Source organism: Anser anser, assembly GCF_964211835.1.
Source record: "Anser anser genome assembly, chromosome: 3".
Taxonomy (NCBI): domain Eukaryota; kingdom Metazoa; phylum Chordata; class Aves; order Anseriformes; family Anatidae; genus Anser; species Anser anser.
Genome location: NC_139722.1, coordinates 66,189,550 through 66,208,708, shown reverse-complemented (window position 1 = coordinate 66,208,708; position 19,159 = coordinate 66,189,550). Strand labels below are relative to the sequence as shown.

Sequence of the window (19,159 nt, the reverse complement as noted above, 5' to 3'; positions counted from 1 at the left end):
AAGAAAAGTGTCTGATTTACTCTACATTGTCACTTGTGCTGTTGATTTTGGTCTGATGTAGGTTGGGAAACTCAAGGATGGAGCCCGGTCTGTGTCTCGTACCATTCAGTCAAATTTTTTTGATGCAGTAAAGCAGGAAGCCATCAAGCTGCTACTCATGGGTGACTTCTTTAGTGAGGAATATGCAGACAAAGGCAAAATGCTTATGGACCAGACTGCACTGCTGGGTAAGGCCTGTGTAAACCCTCCAGTTTTCTTTTGTCTGTTTTTGACTGTCACATATAAGCAATTGCATCCTTTTGAAAATAAAATAAAATAAACTACTTTAAGGACTTCTGACCAGGCTAGAGAGCCATGACAGTGCCAGCTTTGAAGATGCGATGTGAGACTCAGATACTCTCCACCTTTCCCCCCACTCTAAATTTCTTACGGCTTGGATTTAAGTTGTAGGCTGTGGCAAGCTCAGTCTCTGTAGGCTAAACTGATAAGACTAAGGGAGGAAAAATAATTTGTTAGATCATTGCTGGAAGAAGTGCTGGAAAACACGCTGAAAGTGAGTGACCCATCTTTTATAGATAAAACTGCTTTGATAGGGTTTGATAGGGTGCCTGGTTTCCTGAAGAGGAATTGATGGCATCGGCTCCAATTATCTTAGAGATATTGCCTTTGCCACTGGAGTCAGTCTTTAGCTTTTGCGTTGTTGCCGCTAGGGTAATGTCATTACTTCACAGTGACTTACATGTCACTGCTGGCTGTATCCTTTCGTTCCTTTTACCGCACATTTTTGTTTTACATGCCCTTTTTCTCTGTCCCCTCTTCCATCAGTAACTCCGAGTATTTTGAAGGCCATGTCAGAGCGTCAGTTTGAATTCACAAGCTTCAAGCGTGTTCGTGTTGCCATGGGGACCTGGAACGTGAACGGAGGGAAGCAGTTTCGAAGCAACATCCTCGGTACCAGCGAGCTGACAGACTGGCTGCTGGATTCTCCTAAGCTCTCTGGAGTTTCTGAATTTCAGGGTAAGACTTCAGAGTCAAAATGCGCAAGAAATACTTGCATTTCTATGGACAGCTAGTTGGGACACCAAATTTGACCAGCTGGTGCTTTCAAAGTCAAGACATCATCTTGGATGGCATTTTCTGTCAACCCTAAGGGATGTATTCAGCTCCATTTAGACTTGTCCAGCCTCTGCTCAGCAATGGAGTGGTATGTGGAGGGTTGCTTACAGTCAGAACAATTTGTGGGTCTATACCAGGTGATCCTGTTTTGAACCTGCAGCAGGTCAGAATTTAGAGATCTCTTTCATGCCATGATGGGGTGTATCTGCTTATTCTGTATCCCGTGGTCTCTGTTATTCCTCAATTTCTCCATCCTTGATTCTTCGTTTTGAGTGGGAGCTATGTACTTAAGTGCTCTCAGAGTATTTCCTTGGTCTTTATCTGAAGCTAAGAAGGCAGAGCTAGGGTATGACAGCACAAATGGTTGCATTCATGGTAATGTCCGTGCAGTTCATGCATAAATAGTTAAGTATTTAAAAACAGATGCTCATAATCACTAATGGAAAGTAGTTAATGTGACAGTGTTACATTAAGCCAATGTTAAGCCAATAAAGAAGGCTAGCTGGCATCTGCTAGTTTGACACTGGTATGTATAAAGAGTAGTTGTATACTATACTTCTCTTTCTGTTCTTATTTTCTGAGTCAGGTCTGACTTAAGTTCCTATGGTTTTCTACAATTCAGGTCTTCATGTTGAATTAAGGTACTGTTATCTTAGGCGTATGACTGTTTAAACAAAAGACAAAATCTAAAACAAACAAAACATCCCACAACCCATCAGGCAATGGACAGATCTGATGGGTCAACAGATGTGCTTCATACTATTATATGAGAGCATTTCATCTTTGGTGTTTTACGTGGCAATATCCAAATGTTTGGGCCAGGGAAGGCAGAGACTGTGCTCTAGAGTGACCTAACCTAAGAAGATAAGGAGAAACTTTGAAGGCTTCCTTAAAGTCACAGATAAATTTACTAAATACATTGAGAAGGAAGGGACACACTGGGGTATGGGCAGTAAGTTCAGTTACTTAGGAATCAGTGTTAAAAAAGAAAAGGAAAAGGATAAGCAAGTTGGGTGAAAAGTGGGTGAAAAATGGTGGGTGGTGAGATGTTGGGCCTTTGGTATGTGTGGGGTGAGGGAGAAAGAACAGTGAATATTTTCTCATCTTAACACTGCTACAATATAATGTTCTGTTCTGAACCGCTTCCTGCAAGAGAGATGGAGACCAACTGGTGGGAGAAAGGCAGGAAAAAAAAATCAGAGGAACTGCAGGGGTTGTTTGTGAGATTAGATTAAAGGAGCAATGAATATGTATAAGCTTGGCAGGGAATACACAAGATAGAACTACAGGAATGATCTCTGGCAGAAATTAGAAAACAAGTCGTTAGAAGAAACAACAAAATAGTAACTCTTGTGTGACTTTTCCCCCTTCTCAACAGATGATGAGAGCAGTCCTCCTGACATTTTTGCAGTGGGATTTGAAGAGATGGTTGAATTAAGTGCAGGGAATATTGTAAATGCCAGGTAGGTTAAAAACAAAAAACAAAAAACAACCCTATTCTTCAAAAGAACCATCCAACAAAAGCCTCCAGAATTGCGTTTTGTCTGGTCAGGTATACAGAATGCTTCCTTCCAAGTCTGTAGCATGTTATCATAGCTAGAAATATGTTTAACAAATGGCACTGGGACTGTGCTGGAAGTGCTATTTCAGCCTCCATACAGTAGGACACACTGGTTTTTAAGTCTTTTAAATCTTTGCGTTGGCAGAGAAGGATTCTGATGTTTGACATTGTTTTAACACTTGCCCTTAAACCCCTGTCTAGTGTTGGAAAAATGTGCTTGGTGTCTCTAAACATAATTGACATTCATGTGGGAATTCTAAAAAGGAACAAAATGTCCCTGTGGCTAGTCATATTTGTGAAAATTATTGCTCAAGGAGTTAAAGGCAAAGTCTGAGCTTAGCATGTCAGCGTATACAGTAGGTTGTGATCCATGAGAGTCCCTTCAATTCTGAAGGAGGAGTTGGGGTAGATCCTGAAAATGGTATTTCCCACGCTGATTCATTAGGCTGACCAGTTGTCTTTTTTAGGCATGACTATTTACAGTAGTGTTTAGCAGGACAACTGAGCTGTCAGTGTACCTGCATGTATCAGTTGACTCTGGAGATGAGAAAAGGCTAGGTCTGAAAAACAGGAGGTAGATGCACAAGGCTTCAGCTGAGAACAGTTGATAGCTAACTCCTTTGAGGAGAACCAGTCACCTTCAAGTCAGAGAAGATCCAGAGGTCTCTTTACTGAGCACAAGAAATCTTACAAGTCATGAGATTTGACATGGTTTGTTTGTTTGTTTGTTTGTTTGTTTTTTTAATAATTACTACAGTCAGCTTACAGCATGGATCATTCCTTAACATAGCTGACAAAATCCCATCTCATGTCCAGAAGTGGGATAGCTGTATTTCTGCCTGTGCCTTGGCTCACTGACCCTGCTTGTCTGGGCTGGCTCACAAGCTGTCTCTGACATGCATCCTGCAGCACTTCCACTTCTGGAGGCAGCATGTGTAGAGCCTAATGGGTTGTCTGTAAACCTGAAGCACAGTTAATCTGCTCATTTCATTGATTGTATGTGGTTTCTTTTGATTCCATTAAATGATTTTTTGTTTGTTCCAGTACAACGAATAGAAAGATGTGGGGAGAACAGCTTCAAAAAGCAATTTCCAGGACTCATCGTTACATTCAGCTGACATCAGCACAACTTGTTGGTGTTTGTCTTTTCATCTTCGTACGGCCCTTTCATGTCCCCTTCATCAGGTAATAAAAATAATTAATGAAGTTTGCATCTTCAGTAATGTCTGCTATTGGAGTTTGGCCTAAGAGGGCAGGAGTGATTTTTCAGCTTGACGGGAATTGTACAGACCTGACTTCCAGTGTGGGAGAGACTTGTTTCCAGGTAGCGTGTTTGGTCGGGCATGCTTTAGGTGTGCACTTAGGGTTTACTGTCTTCTTTGGAAAAAGAATGACCTGACCCAGTAAGTCCAAGAGTGTTTTGAGCATCAAGTGAAGGCATGTGCCTGTCTCTGCCTGAAGAGCAAGGTTTTACTTTCTAGCCCTCTCCTTATTGTTTCTGTGCAGAAAGAGGTCTGCTTCCAGACTTGAAAAGAATGATGGAAAAGGTAGAAAGAGAGGGTGAAGGGAGAGAGCTAATTTTGCCCACTGACATGTTACAGAATTGAGAGCTACAAGAGCCCTTCAAGTGTTTGTCTCTACCAGAGTTCACATGAAACAGAACTATGTGCCTAGTTAGGAGGGTGCAGAGATGGTTGTCCTCAGCTTGCTAGAACTGATGTCCCTGGAGCCTGACCAAACTCCTCTTGCCCCTAGAAGATTCTAATTTTTATTAAAGAGGAAAGGTAAAGAGTACCAAGCCACAGTGATTTGTGCATAAAATGTCTTTGCCATGGGCAAGAATTATTCACTAACTGAGAGTTGGTAGGAAATGAGTAATTAGCTAGATCTATCCTAAGGCATCTATCTGTCCTACAGTCTAGAGTGATCTAAACAGTGCTTTCCATTCCACATTAGAAGCACTGCATTTTGTGATTAAAATTTCAAGAGATGCCCTCTCTTCCCACTGATCTCATATCTACGGAGAAGATCAGTGCAGAGCTTGTGCAACAGCAAGTTCTTGCTGTAGGCTAGGTAGGGTAATGCCATCCTGGTAAACCTAACGGTCTTGCATGGCTGCATTCACAGTAATCTTTCTTCAGTGTGATTTTAAAAATGAATTATTTTGTTGATACAGTCCAGAGGAGGAGTGTTTCTGCCAGTATGTAACCTGGCTCACCAGAAATCTGAATAATCCACTAGGAAGTGCATGGTTTAAATGGAGATCAAAATCAGAAGCAGAATAGCACAGTGGTTCCCCTGCAGCTGTCAAGATGATAGGAATTGGATGTAGCTCTTTGAAACTGAGAGAAAAAGGGAAGAGTTTGATTGTAGCAACTGAGTTTTGTTATTTAATGCTTGTGTGCATGTTACACATTATTACACTCATAATTACATAAATACACTAATACACTCATAATGTACATATTATACATATTACACTCACATGTTATTTGAGTGTAATCAAACCTAACCTGTATGGTTCTGTAGCTTTTTCCATGTCCAGAAAAGGAAAACAAGAATGATCAGAAGTGCAAACAAAAAGCTTCTGTACTTACAGAGATTGAAGAGGTTCAGACAGAAGTGGGAGAGTAGAGAAATAAAATGAGAGAATGGTAGAAGTTTATACAGCACTGAAAGGACTGAGGAAATACAAGCAGGTGAATGTACAGTGGGTTATCTCAACATAACCTTTGCCATGAATGGAAGTAAGATAAATATCAGTCAGCAGTTGGATAGGCAGGCAGCAGGAAGGAAGACCTCCTCAGAGTGAAAAGACTGAACACCTGCTTCTTTCAGAGCACTTGAAACCCAACTTTTCATAGAAAACCTTCATGGTCCTCTTTTGCCTCCCTGAGGCACCACCCTTCTGGTGGTTTTCTGCAGTCAGGAAAGACGGGAAAATAAAGAGGAAAAAGGGGCAGGAGGGTAGAAAAGACAGGGAAAAGAGATACAGAAGATGGGGGAAAAAGAAAGATGAAAATATGAAGAGAGACATAAAGAGAGCCTGTAACATCTTGAATCATTCAATCATCAGTGCCTGCCAGCAATGACTTAGTGTTCTTCCCCCTGACCCTTGCTTAAAGCCAGTAGTACTCTAGTCTAGAGCTACTTGACTTCTATCTGGAAAGTAAAATTTTCTCAATGGGAAGGACATATACACAGTGCTGGGGTTGATTTGCAGCAGTGATCTCATCATTTGCTTATCTGATCAGACAGGCATGGTTTATTCTTCAAGTAGGCTGTCTGTCTGAGAGAAATTATCCTACAAGCAGGTGGCCTGCTTTGCCAAGCAAGTCACCTTTCTTCAGTAAAGAGTCTAAGTGTATGCTAATCATGACAGTGAAGCAGCATGTAATTAGCAACATGGAAGACCTAAGCAATTTGTCATCAAAACAGAACTCATCTTAGGAGTTAGGTATAAACAGTTGTATCCAATAATCACTGATTTTATTGTATCTGATTTAACAAATTATGGGTTATGATCTGTTGCTTTTCAATTGACTGAAAAATCTGGCGCCAGCTGTAAAGTTGGGTTCCAACACATAGTTACACCAGCTGAATTGTTAACTGTCTGAAAATGGATTCCCATGTGGTCAAAACTGTAAAGGGGAATGTAATGGCAAAATTAGTTAATGTCACTAAGATCCTGATGAAGATAAACTTGAAATGTATATCCTGCAGAAGTTCCAACCCACTATTTCAGAAATAATGTTTTGCTGTAATGTTTGGAAGGACAAGAGGGTTGGGTAATATAATTTCAAGAAGTTTTATTTCTAGGCTGTTAAATTATACTTCATTTGAAACTTAAGTATGTGAACATTAAGAAACGTCACAGTCCGAAAGTTGTGCCAAACAACAGCGCGCTTTCTGTTCAGGTATCAGTTTATGGAGGGAAGGGACATGGCACTGTAAGCAGGCTTTAACTTTCTGTTGTAGTAAAAGTTAATTGAATGTTTGTCCCTGCAGCCATTTACTCTCCTCTCTTCTCTCTCTCTCTCTCTCTCCCCCTCTCTTTTTTATACAGGGATGTGGCAATAGACACTGTGAAGACAGGAATGGGAGGAAAGGCTGGAAATAAAGGGGCTGTGAGCATTCGTTTTCAGTTCTATAGTACCAGTTTCTGCTTTATATGCAGTCACTTAACTGCTGGGCAGACTCAGGTGAAGGAGAGGAATGACGACTATAAAGAAATCACGCAGAAACTCAGCTTCCCAATGGTAAGAGAAAGTGTACATATGCTGAAAACATGGGAGGTAAAGGCTGTATCCTTACATTGTGAACGTTGGTCTTATGATGTCTTTGCTGTCTTAGCACCCAACATAGCACTCGCTTTACAAAAGTTGTACACCTTTCAGAAAATACAGGTGCTGCACTGCTTGGAAAGTCCTGGCCTTTGGAGAGTTTTCAAGTTGATCTTTCAGGACAGTGAGGCTTAACTGACAAATCTGTAAGGCCTGATGGATGACATCTAGGTGACTGGTGGTAGAGCCAGAGAGCCTGGTATTGGTAGCTCTTGCTGGCACTAGTTAGCGGGGGTTCCTAACAGACCATCCGTGCAGCTCAGTACAGCAGTGCTTCAGCTGCTCCTGCTTGGGTATGGTGTATCAGTTCTTGGTCAGCGAGAGGGGTACATTCTGTTCTCTTCATTTTGTCCTCTGGAATGTGTCACTTTCAAGGAACTTCTGGCATTTCTCAGTGTGGCAAGTAGACACTATTGGTCTGTATGAATAATTTTTCCTGTGAATGGTGTCAAATCGATCACTCTAGTGTTTTATTTCACACTTATCTCCTCAGGCCAGCAATTAACCCATGGGATATGGTAATAGTGCTTCTTTGCCTCCCTTAATGTTGGTTGCTCTAATTTCCACAGTTTTCTTTTCCAGATCCCCTGGGAAAGGTCCTAAACCAGGGAGGGAAAAGACCAGTTTGTGTGTTCTGGATAGTCAGCAGAAAAGGGCATTTAGGTTGCAAAGCATAAAATTTTAACTCCCTGTGGTTTGCAAGGTTTAGAGAGTTGGCACATGCAGCATATTAATTAGTTGTGTTTTGTGTAAGAAACAATACTGACAGTTTGGAAGTCCTGCATAGAATATCTGTTCTATATGATCATAAAGTTGTGCTTATAGTAGTTTTTCCTTGTAATACCTCATTAACTATTTTATGTCCTCTACCCTTGCAGTAGCTAAATGTACCTCGTGTGTATAATACGTATAAAGAGTGCCCTCTAGTGCTATGACAGCTACAGCTCTGAAACGTTTCCTTTATGAATCCCTGGGTTTTAAGAGGTTTATAGATTGAAAGAAAATGACTGAATAGAAAATAGGATGGTAAACTTAGGACTGGAGTGAATTTTTATTGATATTTTATTTTAGTACATTTTCAAAACTATGGCATGTGCACCTAAGATCAAATTTGGAGTTTGTTCTTAATCAAGATCTTTGTTGCTTAATGTGCCTTGGTACATGTAGCAAGCACATTTTGTGTTTTATTTAGAATAAGTAAATATATATATGTGAAATGTGCTAGGAAAACAGATTTTTAATGTATATACATGATAGCTAAACTGTGAATTTAAAACTGAAGTCCCAGTTTAGACATACCTTCAGAAAAGAGGGGGCAGAATCTGTAAACTGAATTGTTTACAAAATTCATCTCAGTGGGATGCAAAAGACAGTGAAGTAACTAGTCCTTTCTGAGATGAATTTTAATAAGTAGAATGTGGTAAGTATGTGTTTCAGTATGTAGTAATCCAGAGAGACCGAGTTGTACATTTCACTTTAAAAGTTGTTTTCTTGAATGTGATTTAACATTAACCATATTCTGTAACTGTAAACTAGGGACGGAATGTGTTCTCACACGACTATGTCTTCTGGTGTGGCGATTTTAACTATCGCATTGATCTAACATACGAGGAAGTCTTTTATTTTCTCAAACGTCAAGATTGGAAAACACTTCTGGAATTTGATCAACTGCAACAGCAAAAATCCAGTGGAAAAGTAAGGCAGCGTGTCTCATTTGCTTATGCTTTAAAGTTACCATCTTTTTGAATACCTTCATGTTGGCTTGTTCTAATTCCATGAGAGAAAGAGAGAGACACGTTTTCAGACATTTGTGTGTAGTACGTGAATGTAGTAATTTGTTTAAAAGTCAGAATGTTGCCTGTTCACGAGAAAATTGATAGATCACAATGGCACCTACCTCATCTATAACTTAATCAAAGAGATGGTATTTCTTTTCATAGATTTTTAAAGACTTCCATGAAGGGACTATTAATTTTGGACCAACATATAAATATGACGTTGGCTCAGAGGCTTACGATACAAGTGATAAGTGCAGAACCCCAGCCTGGACTGACCGAGTTCTTTGGTGGAGAAAGAAACTGCCTTTTGAAAAAACAGGTGTGTAGGGTCTTTTTTCCTTATTTGGAAATTGTTTCAATTTTCATCCAGAAGCCGTGTAAGGAAGGGGGAGTTTGTGAATTCTGGGCTTCGAGAGCTATCTTTACATGTGTCTCCTAGGCCTAGTCAAATTGCAGTGGCTTTACTAAAGATGTTATTTCAGCTTATTTGGAATAACTTGCAGAGATAGAGAGCCCTTTATTCTTGAGTGTGTGAACAAAGACTTCATGATACAGATTGAAAAGGTGGTAGGAGCTAGCTGAGGAACTGAAAACAACCTAGCTGTGGCAATCTAGAAATTATTGTGTTGCTTTTCAACAGAACTATTACTCCACATAAAGTTTCTATGCTATAAAGGCTAGATTCATAGTTTGTCTTGTCCTCAGTAGTTGTGTAAGCACTTTTCTGTAACTTCTTGTGCCTTGGTAACTCCTAGGAACATTTCTGCTAGTTTCTGGAGTGGGGGGAGATTTCATTAATTAGTGCTTAGAAAGTACTTGGAGATCATTTGTGGCCAGCACAACAGACTTAACATATACAATTTTCATTTGTTATTCAGAAGATACAATAGCAAGGTGAGAAAGTATTTCTTTGTGTGTCCAGGGACAGTTTTCATAACTGTTCTCTCAGTCTGTAGGTACATCTGTGTCCAAGAGTTTATAAAGTCTGCACAACTTCATATTAAAAGTGTTATCACTGGAGAAGTAATTTGGTTTGTGCCTGCAGATGTGATTTTTTTTTCACAAGTCAGGGAGCTACTGCCTGTAATCGAAGTCATACCATGAGTACTTCTAATTAAGTGTAAAAACTACAAAGGAAAATGGAGAAGACATGTTGGTATGATACCGAGTTATTCACACTTATTTAAGGAAATCAAAATAAAGTAAAACAAGGAGCTTAAACAATTTATAGAGGTGTAAGAAGACATAATGAAGTTAAGACATTAAGTGAACATCCCTCTTGTGCTGGCTGTCCTTATTTTAGGAGAAGGAAAACCCTTCAGCATTTTCAAAGCTTGTTATTTATTTTGCATGGCAAGACTAGTCCCTGGGAGGACTTCAGTGAATGGCATGCACGCAGAATGTGGGACCCATCTAGCTGGTCTGCAAGAGCCCACTCTGTGTAGGAGTGGAGGCAGGTTCCTCGCTTTGGAGCTCATAGGCCTCCCACAGCCAGCTCATGTGGGGATATGGCTGTTCGCCCCTCTGCCCAGCCCTGCTAGGGTTTTCTAACCAGTTTGTCACCAGAGTTCTCCTTTCTGCTGGTGGCAAAGCTATTTTGCCTCTCACCTCCAATTCTTTTCCCATTCTTTTTTTTTTTTCTTTTTCTTTTTAGCTATAGGCTAGAGGACTGCTTGCTTTCTAAAAGGAAAGTGCAGCCCCAATGTGAGTGATTAGGGAGAAATGCCATATTCCATGTTAACTCATTTTCAGCTCTGCAGGCAAGAAATATAGTTATCCATTAGCCCAAACAGTAACCTAAAACCTTTTATTGTTATTGACAGCAATGTAATACCTCACTGCAGCATAATGTCTGGAGCATTTTCTGTCACCTTAGTGCCTTACAAAGAAAGTATTTTTAGTCTGGATTTGCATGAGGTTGCTTTTTCCTTTTCTCTTCACTCCCTGCGTACTATTCAGGTATGCAGTGTATTTCACAAGTACCGTGTCTGTTTCCATGCTCAGTAAGGGGCCAGGAGGAAAAATACTAATACGACCTTTGGTCAACCCCAATTGTGCAGGTAATTGACTGAGGGACATTCAGATTACCATTTTGCAGGTAGCTTAATCTAGTGATCACCTGTCTCTTTTGCACTCCCTGTCCTTTCTGTATTTTGCTTTCTATTTCCTAATTTCTAAATCTTTTGGGATACAAGCTCCTCTTTGAATGGCACACACTGGAACAATTGGTGAAAAAAAAAAAAAACAAACACCTCCCACTGCTAGGGTATACGAAGTATTTCTTAATAAAATCTCTCTTCACTGTTAGTAAAAACAGCTTTAAGTGGGTTTGAAATTATGTTTTGTGCTGCACAGCTGGAGAGATCAATCTTCTAGACAGTGATCTGAATGCAGAAACTAAAGTCAGGCACACTTGGACCCCTGGAGCCTTGATGTACTATGGGAGAGCGGAGCTACAAGCATCTGACCACAGGTAAAGTCCTAAGCAAATAATCAGAAGTGCCACAAGGCTCGAATGTGTCATACTCAATTGACTCAGAGTGAGGGATGGAGTCTGATTCTAACATGCACTCCATGCTTATTATCTGTTCACTGTTCTGTTTGTTTGGATTTTTTTTTTTTTTTTTTTTTTACCATGGTGGAGAGTATCTGTGGTTCTGCATTTGTTTCTGCTGCACTGTAATCTCAGCAAGGGTTGGATAAGTTGCAGCAACAGGGATAGAAAATTGAGGGCTTTCTGTTGCTTGCTTTTGGAAAGCTCCAATACCAAACCAGGCTGCTTTCATGGACTCCCACTCAGCTTGCTGTGGGAGGAGAGGGTGGTGGGCCAGTGTGGCCTGAAGAGGTGTAAGCCGTGTACATAGGGCCAGGTGTGACCTCTTCATAGTAATAGTGTTAAGCTTCTGGTCTTCCCTTAGAAATGGAGATTGCAGAAGGAGGTGAAAACAAAGACCAGTGCCTCTGGCTGGTCCGTATCTCATTAGCTTCTCTTTAGGGATATGAATGACCTTTCTTTGGTAAGCTTGCTACTGCTTCACTTCTGTGAAACAAATTCTCTAATAAATACACCCTGAAAGTGCCCTTGTGTTCAGAATAATCTTTGTCGCAGCCCTTCTAGCCCTCTGGAAGTACTATGATATTGTTCCTCCCAGCAGCGCTCGGTGACCCACCGTAACTGGTTCTGTGCTCCTCATGGCGCTCTTGCATGCGAGGACTGTTCTGTATTCCTCCAGCAATGAAAGAACATGCCTCTTGCAATCAATTTCTCTGTGTCAAGGCTTTGACATTGCTGTGTTCGGCAAAGCACAGTGGAACTGCCGCACTCATTATATAGGACCCTGAGGATGCAATCTGTGAAACACAGCTCTCGTACGCTGGTTTTCTATTTCAGCAAACTTGACCGCAAAAAGTGCTTTTTAATTACAGTCAGCAGGTTTGTTTTCCCAAGGTTTGTGCTGGAAGAAAAAGGCTTAGCTATATCTTAGCTATATCTTTGTGACATATGGAAATGCATTATGATTCACTGTGTTTGTAGAAATAGCTAACTTTCCTATATGCTTTTTTTTTTTTTTATAGTGAATGGTGAAAAGCTGAGCCAGAGGAGGTTCAGACTAGATATAAGGGAAAATTTCTTTACAGTGTGGGTTGTCAAACACTGGAACAGGCTTCCTACCGAGGTGGCTGATGCCCCATGCCTGTCAGTACTCAAGAGGCATTTGGATGATGCCCTCAATAATCTGCTTTAACTTCTGGTTAGCCCTGAAGTGGTCAGGCAGTTGGACTCGATCTTTGAAGGTCCCTTCCAACTGCTCTGCTCTACTCTACTCTACTCTACTCTACTACCACATTATACACATAGAGAATTTTGTCCTTAGGTTTTGGAAGACAGACATCTTTATGTGGCCATGTCTAGCAGAAAATAATGTATTGCCATCCTATTCTGTAGGTGCTTTGGGAAACATCTGTCTAAGAATGAGCGAAGTATCCTGGTATTTTTTGTCTAGCGGTTAGCCAGAAGTGCTACACACAATTGTTACTTGAATTTGTCTGTGGTGTGTCCTTACTGTTACACTCAGCTTATGCAGGACTGGTGAATATAATTAATCTACTCAAGGCATGGTTTTCCACTACAGGAAAAATGAAACAGTCCATCAGACTCCAAACTTCTGGGCTATATTGCCAGCTGCAGTGCTTTCTTGCTGTGAGGCCTTAAGTAATTTGTTCTGCCTCTCTTTCTGTGTAGAAGATAAATAATAATCACTTCTTTCTGAGGTATACCAGGCTTAATTAAATATTTGTAATGAACTTTGACATTGTGGAGTTAAAAATGAGCACAGATACATAGAGTTGATATGTTTGTCCTTCACACAACCAAATTCTTGCATGTCCTACTGTTTAACATTGTTTTTAATGTTATATAAGCATTTCCTATTGGGTTATGTTAATTTTAAATAAGCATTTTTCCTTTGTTTCACGTAGGCCTGTGTTAGCTATTGTAGAAGTGGAAGTTCAGGAAGTTAATCAAGCTGCTCGTGAGAGTGTTTTCCAGGAAGTGTCATCTTTCCAGGGACCGCTGGATGCCACAGTAGTGGTAAATCTGCTGTCACCAACACCAGAAGAGAAAAATGATTTTCCTGAGGACTTGCGTACAGAGCTCATGCAAATGTTTGAGGATTATGGCACTATTGTTCTGGTCAGGTAAATCTGGGATCTGAGATGGCATATCATCATCATTCAGAAACACAGACTAGCAATTCCCTTTTTGTCCCGACAGAATTTATGTTGTATTAGGAAGTAGTACGTGGAATTCCTTTACTGCAGGTTGAATTCTTCATTAGAAATTTATATACACATGTTTTGAGTATCTTTTACCTCTCGTCAGCCCGTTAAAGAAAGGGTCTACCAGCATTCCTGTCTAAATGAAAGAGAACTTTATTCAGTACAGCACCACAAAGCAGAGGCTTTCATGTGAGTCATCACCTTTAGACTCAGGCCTCATTTACGGGCATTGCTTCTGCTGGCCTTGCTTCACTTCCCCTGAGGAGGTCTGCTGTCTTCCAGCACTCTTTCACACTCACTAGGATTTCCTGGCTGGCTCTCATTTCTTCTGAGGGTTGTTTTGCTTGTTTTGGGTTGTTTTTGAAGTGTATGGAGGATGCCTGATCCTTCTGCAGAACACCGCAGAGAGCAGTTCAATTTAGTCTGGTTGATTCTGTACAGGGCTCCAGCATAGTTATGAGACTTCCATTATTGAGAAACACAGGCAAAACTGGGCAAGATCTGAAAGGTGACCTGGAAAACAAGACCAGAAAGTTATGTTTTATTTAACCCACTTACTGACAGAGAAAAATGATGACCATCAGGTATTATGAAGTACCAAATACAAGTTGAGGGTCCAAAAGCAGCCCTGCAGGAACAGCAGCACCACCTTGCTTGTGAAGGAATGGAGCAAGAAAAGAAGATGCTTTAGTTCCTGTTTTTGTTTTAAATTGCTTGACAGCTTGATTGGATACTAATCCTTGGGGACACTGCATGCTCTCTGAAGTGAGAGAGATGCAGAGCCAAGGAAGGTAGTACAGAGGGAGTATGGTTAGCAGACTAGATACCCTATTAATATCTGCTGAGATGTTAGTACTGCTGCTTCAGGGACAGCCTAGTTAAGGGCATGATGCTGGGGTCACACAGGAGAGGGTGGGGGAAGAGGAAGGGCTCAGCTGGAATTCACTTGGAGGTCACTTGCTCCTCCTTGAAAAATTGTGAGTAAAACCACAATGAAAACCAAATAAAATAGCTGTACTGTGGTTGCACTTAAGGCTTTTTATTCACTTGTGAAGTGAAATGCGCTGTTTTCTCTCCTCTGCCTTTTTTTTTTTTTTTTTTTTTACTAGGATCAGTGGAGGTCAAATGCTGGTGACGTTTGAGGACAGCCAGTCAGCACTTCGTGTTATGGATATAGATGGTGTCAAGGTAAGACCACCTCAAACCTATCATCGTAATTTCCTACCAGATTTCTCAGAAGTGGTTACTTAGAATGAGATAGTTAAGTTTCTAGCTAAATCAAGTGACGTTATTTTGAAGAAGTGTAGTGCTTACAAAGTCCTTAGCTCTCGCAGCTGCTGAGGCTTTTAATGAAATATTTATTTCAGGAGGGCAGGAAGTCACTTTTCTCGGAGCTCCCAAGCAGTGCTTAGGAACTGGCCTGCGATAACGCTGCAGAATACATGGGCTTGGTCATTGTTTTGGCACTTGAAGCAGTTCTCTAGAGGTTATGTGACTTGATACTGTTGCCAAAGCATCCTCCTGATTATTGTTTAGAGATTTTTGTTTCTCTTAAGTGTACGAAATAAACTTCTACCAAGCTGGAACAACGTGATTCATTGCCCTCCACGGTAAACTCAGCACTAGCTGTAAGTGTTTACCTTTTCGGCCCCTGCTCTTCCTTCCCACACACAGACACTACGCTTCATCAACCCCCTCATTCATGCTGACTGTGTGTGGGGCTGCATTGTAAACTTAACACTGAAGTAATGGATTCAACCCTTTGTTCTTCTTTCATATTTGGAGTTTCATCTTTGAATTGGGCTCGTTTAATCAATTAATTTATAGCACAAAATCAAACACAGTTGTATGTGTGCAATGTGTCAAGAGACTCAGAACCAGAGGCAGGAACTTTCCAAATGAATGTGGCTGCCAAAGCTGCTGTTTTGGATACACTTTACCCCAAAATGTCATGAAGCAACTCACATAAGCAGCTGCAATCTTAATCTGTTCAATAATATACTTTACATATACACAAACCATCATATTTGGGATTTCTGAGGAGAGACTCTCCTTACAGATTGCAGCAGGTAGCAAGTTTCTACCTGTTTTAAAGTTACTGACTCAAAAATGGAACCCTCCCACACCATTATTACTATCACAGTATCATTTTGATGATAGCTGATGTTTCACCTATTTCTCAAGTAATTCCCAAATGCAGCAGCACAGCTTTTGAGCTGTGAAGCTAATTTTCTTTCAAGAGTATTGTTACAGTCTGAAAACTTGGTTATTGGGGTAGGAAGTGTGCTTCCTTTTCGTTTATCTTCTGAGATGAAGCTTTAGTTATATCAGTTTCTGTCAGCACTTGCTTATTTTGTTCAGGTGTACTTATTGTGTGAAATCACTTGGCAAAGGGGAAACAATTTTGTTTGTTTTAGGTCAGAGGCAGAACAGTGAAGATCCGACCCAAGACCAAGGACTGGCTAAAGGGACTTCAGGAGGAAATTGCTCGAAAACGGGACAGCATTGTCCCCATGTCCCCCACAGCAAACTCCTGTCTTCTGGAGGAAAATTTTGACTTCTCAAGTTTGGACTATGACTCAGAAGGTGAGAAGCAGGTTTCTAAGCTAAGCTGGGAGAAATTGCTTCGCTGACTTTGATTGCACAGAGCAGGTACAGTATGAGTGCAATCAGTATCTTCGTTTGCAATAAAACCACACTTCTTAAAAAGAAGATTGTAACTAAAGCCGTGCCTTAGCACTGTGCCTGGGCAGAGAACTATTGCTAGGATTATCCTAACAATTTAGTGTTAGAAACTATGTTAGCAAATCCTACGTGTGGTACTGTTGTCTGTGTAGAAACAAAATGTAGTGAAGTGCAGGTTACAAAAAGAGCTTGCCCAACCTGTATATTAAATTAATTCATTGATAATAAGGAGAGACGGAGAATGTATTTGCTCATTAAATCTGTGTATTTTATGTTTTAATTCAGGTGATATAGTGGAGGATGAAGATGATTACTTAGATGATGCTTTGTGTCAACAGTTAGAAGCAGACTCAGCAGATTTGCCTGATGGCTCTGGACACTTTGCATCCGCAGCTTTTTCAAACAAATCTGGACAAAACCCACAGCTGTACAAAGGTAAATTATGTACATTCCTTAAAGTAAGACCTGAATGTTTGTTGTTTGTTCTCCTCTTGTCTGTATTCCCTGTTCATTTATATTTTGATTGTAGGTCCTTCAAAGATAATGATCATCTTTTTGATACATATCTGTACAGTGCTCAACCCCTATCAAGTTTGTGACTGTAACTGAGGCCCTCAGGCAACAAGAACAATACAAATAATAAAGCTTAGATTCTCCTTCTCTTCAGCCCAGGGCAAAGTAGTAATGCTTAGAAATGCTGGTTTCCATTTAAAGTCATGAGAAATTAAGTCTTTTTATCCATTTGGTGCTGTTGTACAGCACCAGGGCATAAAATACAAAATCATCTGTACTTTATTTTCTCATTGGTGAGGGACAGAGCAAAATCAAACGAAAGGATTGCTGTTGATTTGGTGATGGGCTTTGCCTGTATACATAAAGGGTATTGCTTACCCTTTAAGCAATAGATGTGGCAGTGCAGTCTGGAGTAAGCTGGACTGTCCAGGAAGTTTTGTTCAAACTGACTTCAAAAGAAGCCTAAAATTACTCCTATACTTCTATTTTATTTCTGAAGAAGTCAAGGTTCACACTGCAGGTATATTCATTCTTTTAGTGCTTTGCAAATGTGTTGCCCTTTTTGTCTGGTCACCTGGCTTGTTTGCATATTACTACGCAATTACTTGGTAAAGAGAAGTTAATGCTGTGAAGAGAATACTGATATAAACTGCAGCAGGAACTAGCCACAGCAGCCGTTTTATTACATTGGGGTGCGATCAGGACATGCTTTACTGGCCAAGCGTAGACAGGACGGATCACACATTAAACACTTCCCCAGTGATTCAGGAGCTGTCTTTCTGCACTCTCACAGAAGTGAGTTTTATGGCATAAAAGTGCAAACTTTAATACCTTCTAAGGGTGAGTCAGAAGTAGAGTTCGTAAAGATTAAATAAAACTGCTAAGTTTACACAGACAGATGTTCCAAGCCATCGCAGTGATGTACAGCTTTCCTGCCCACCTGAAGTCACATGCCGCGTGCAACGTGGGAACAGACCCAGAAACGTAGCCCCGAGCCAAGGAGCGATCTGTCATTATTAAATGCAGTGAAAACAATCACTTTGTGTTATAGGATGAGTTGCCCTCCGAGCACCTCTGGCCTGCTCTGTGAGGATTCATTATGCCACAGAGAATTGCAGTGATTCTTTTCACCCACGCTAACTCTTCTCCAGCAAAGATATCAAAAAGTAAATAGAGGCTGTAAAGTATAGTTTGAAGGAGGTGAAGGTTGGTGTCACGATCTCACACAAGTCAAAATATGATACATTCAATCCATCTTGAAAGTCTCTGCAATTTCAGATGCCTCCATAAAGCTTCCAATTCTACCTGAGTGTCTTGTAATCAAAGGTATGGTGATTGTAGAGCTGGTGTTAGACACGGACGGAAACCGAGGACAGGAGCACGGTGGTGTGCGTGTGTGTGTGTTTCAGACGTCAGAGAATAGCCTCACAAAACTGATGTTCCTGGGAGCCACTGCCAAAAACCAGCAGTCTTTTAAGGGGGGAGGGATTGAGTGGCGATGGCTGACTTTTTTGTGTTTTGCTCAGTGTTACTGCCAGAATTTCAAGCTGTGCCTTTAGGTGTCTGCATGACTCCTTGGATCCTACTGATGAGACCATAGCTGTTGCTTAGAAGTACAGAAAATGCAGAGGGAAGAGGGGGTAGGTTGGGCAGATCACAGGCTGCGTCTCTGCGGCTGCCATCCGGTGCTGAGTGGGAGCAGGAAATTGTGAGGCAGCTCAGCATTCCCTGCAGAGCATGGCTTTTTGAAAAACGGGAATTTTTGTACAAATGCCTAAAGCATGAGGGACTGCTGCTTCTCAATTCCTTCCCCATCCTCTCCGAACCACAGGGACAAAACTAAACCCAGTGGATTTATGGCCCTAGAGAACGTATCCGCATGGCTGGGCAGGGAAGGGAGGTGAGAGAACCGAGCTGAAAGACCTCAGCGCAGCCAACTGGGAGAATAAGCAATCCCTGCTCCTCTCCTCTCCAGCTGTCAGAGAGGCTTAGGTGGGATGAAAGGGCAATAGCCTAGTCATTTAAGGTGCAATCAAGGGCTGTCACATTGAGGCAGGTGTTCCTGTTACAAAACATTGTTGGAAAGCAGAGATGTGATGAGTGAGCGATTCTGGCAGGTTTTTCTCTGGCATGAAAACAGTTCTGAGCAAGGAAAGCTGCCCAATCTTCAGAGGGAATTTCAGTCTTCAGGAAGGAGGAGCAGGGAACCGACCATGACGAGCCTTCTCGTGGCTGCACGTCACAGTTTGAATGATGCCAGTTGCTGAAGTCTGCCTCTGAAAAGCTGGCAGTGTAACGAGGTGACCAGTAACCCTGAAATCAAAGGCGGGCAGTCTTCTTGTCAGTGGCAATGCCGATAAATGCTGGAGAAGGAGAAAGAGAAA

The 19,159-nt window shown here is 41.2% G+C and overlaps 2 protein-coding genes across 8 annotated transcripts in view; one reads left to right on the top strand and one right to left on the bottom strand.

The window, feature by feature from the left end:
* The window catches only part of SYNJ2 (synaptojanin 2), a 64,612-nt gene that overhangs the window by 37,613 nt on the left and 7,840 nt on the right, over positions 1 to 19,159 (top strand). For all 4 annotated transcript variants that reach the window (XM_083827736.1, XM_083827739.1, XM_083827738.1 and 1 more), the window contains 12 exons: positions 62 to 227; positions 826 to 1,017; positions 2,495 to 2,579; positions 3,722 to 3,862; positions 6,744 to 6,936; positions 8,557 to 8,715; positions 8,961 to 9,117; positions 11,154 to 11,271; positions 13,278 to 13,496; positions 14,687 to 14,765; positions 15,995 to 16,163; positions 16,548 to 16,697. In XM_083827736.1, coding sequence (XP_083683862.1) covers positions 62 to 227; positions 826 to 1,017; positions 2,495 to 2,579; positions 3,722 to 3,862; positions 6,744 to 6,936; positions 8,557 to 8,715; positions 8,961 to 9,117; positions 11,154 to 11,271; positions 13,278 to 13,496; positions 14,687 to 14,765; positions 15,995 to 16,163; positions 16,548 to 16,697 — 1,828 coding nt within the window. The remainder of the gene's footprint in view (positions 1 to 61; positions 228 to 825; positions 1,018 to 2,494; positions 2,580 to 3,721; positions 3,863 to 6,743; positions 6,937 to 8,556; positions 8,716 to 8,960; positions 9,118 to 11,153; positions 11,272 to 13,277; positions 13,497 to 14,686; positions 14,766 to 15,994; positions 16,164 to 16,547; positions 16,698 to 19,159) is intronic.
* Positions 16,509 to 19,159, bottom strand: part of SERAC1 (serine active site containing 1) — a 39,779-nt gene continuing 37,128 nt past the window's right edge. For all 4 annotated transcript variants that reach the window (XR_014581096.1, XR_014581097.1, XR_014581098.1 and 1 more), the window contains one exon: positions 16,509 to 19,138. The gene's annotated coding sequence lies outside the window, so the exon portion shown is untranslated. The remainder of the gene's footprint in view (positions 19,139 to 19,159) is intronic.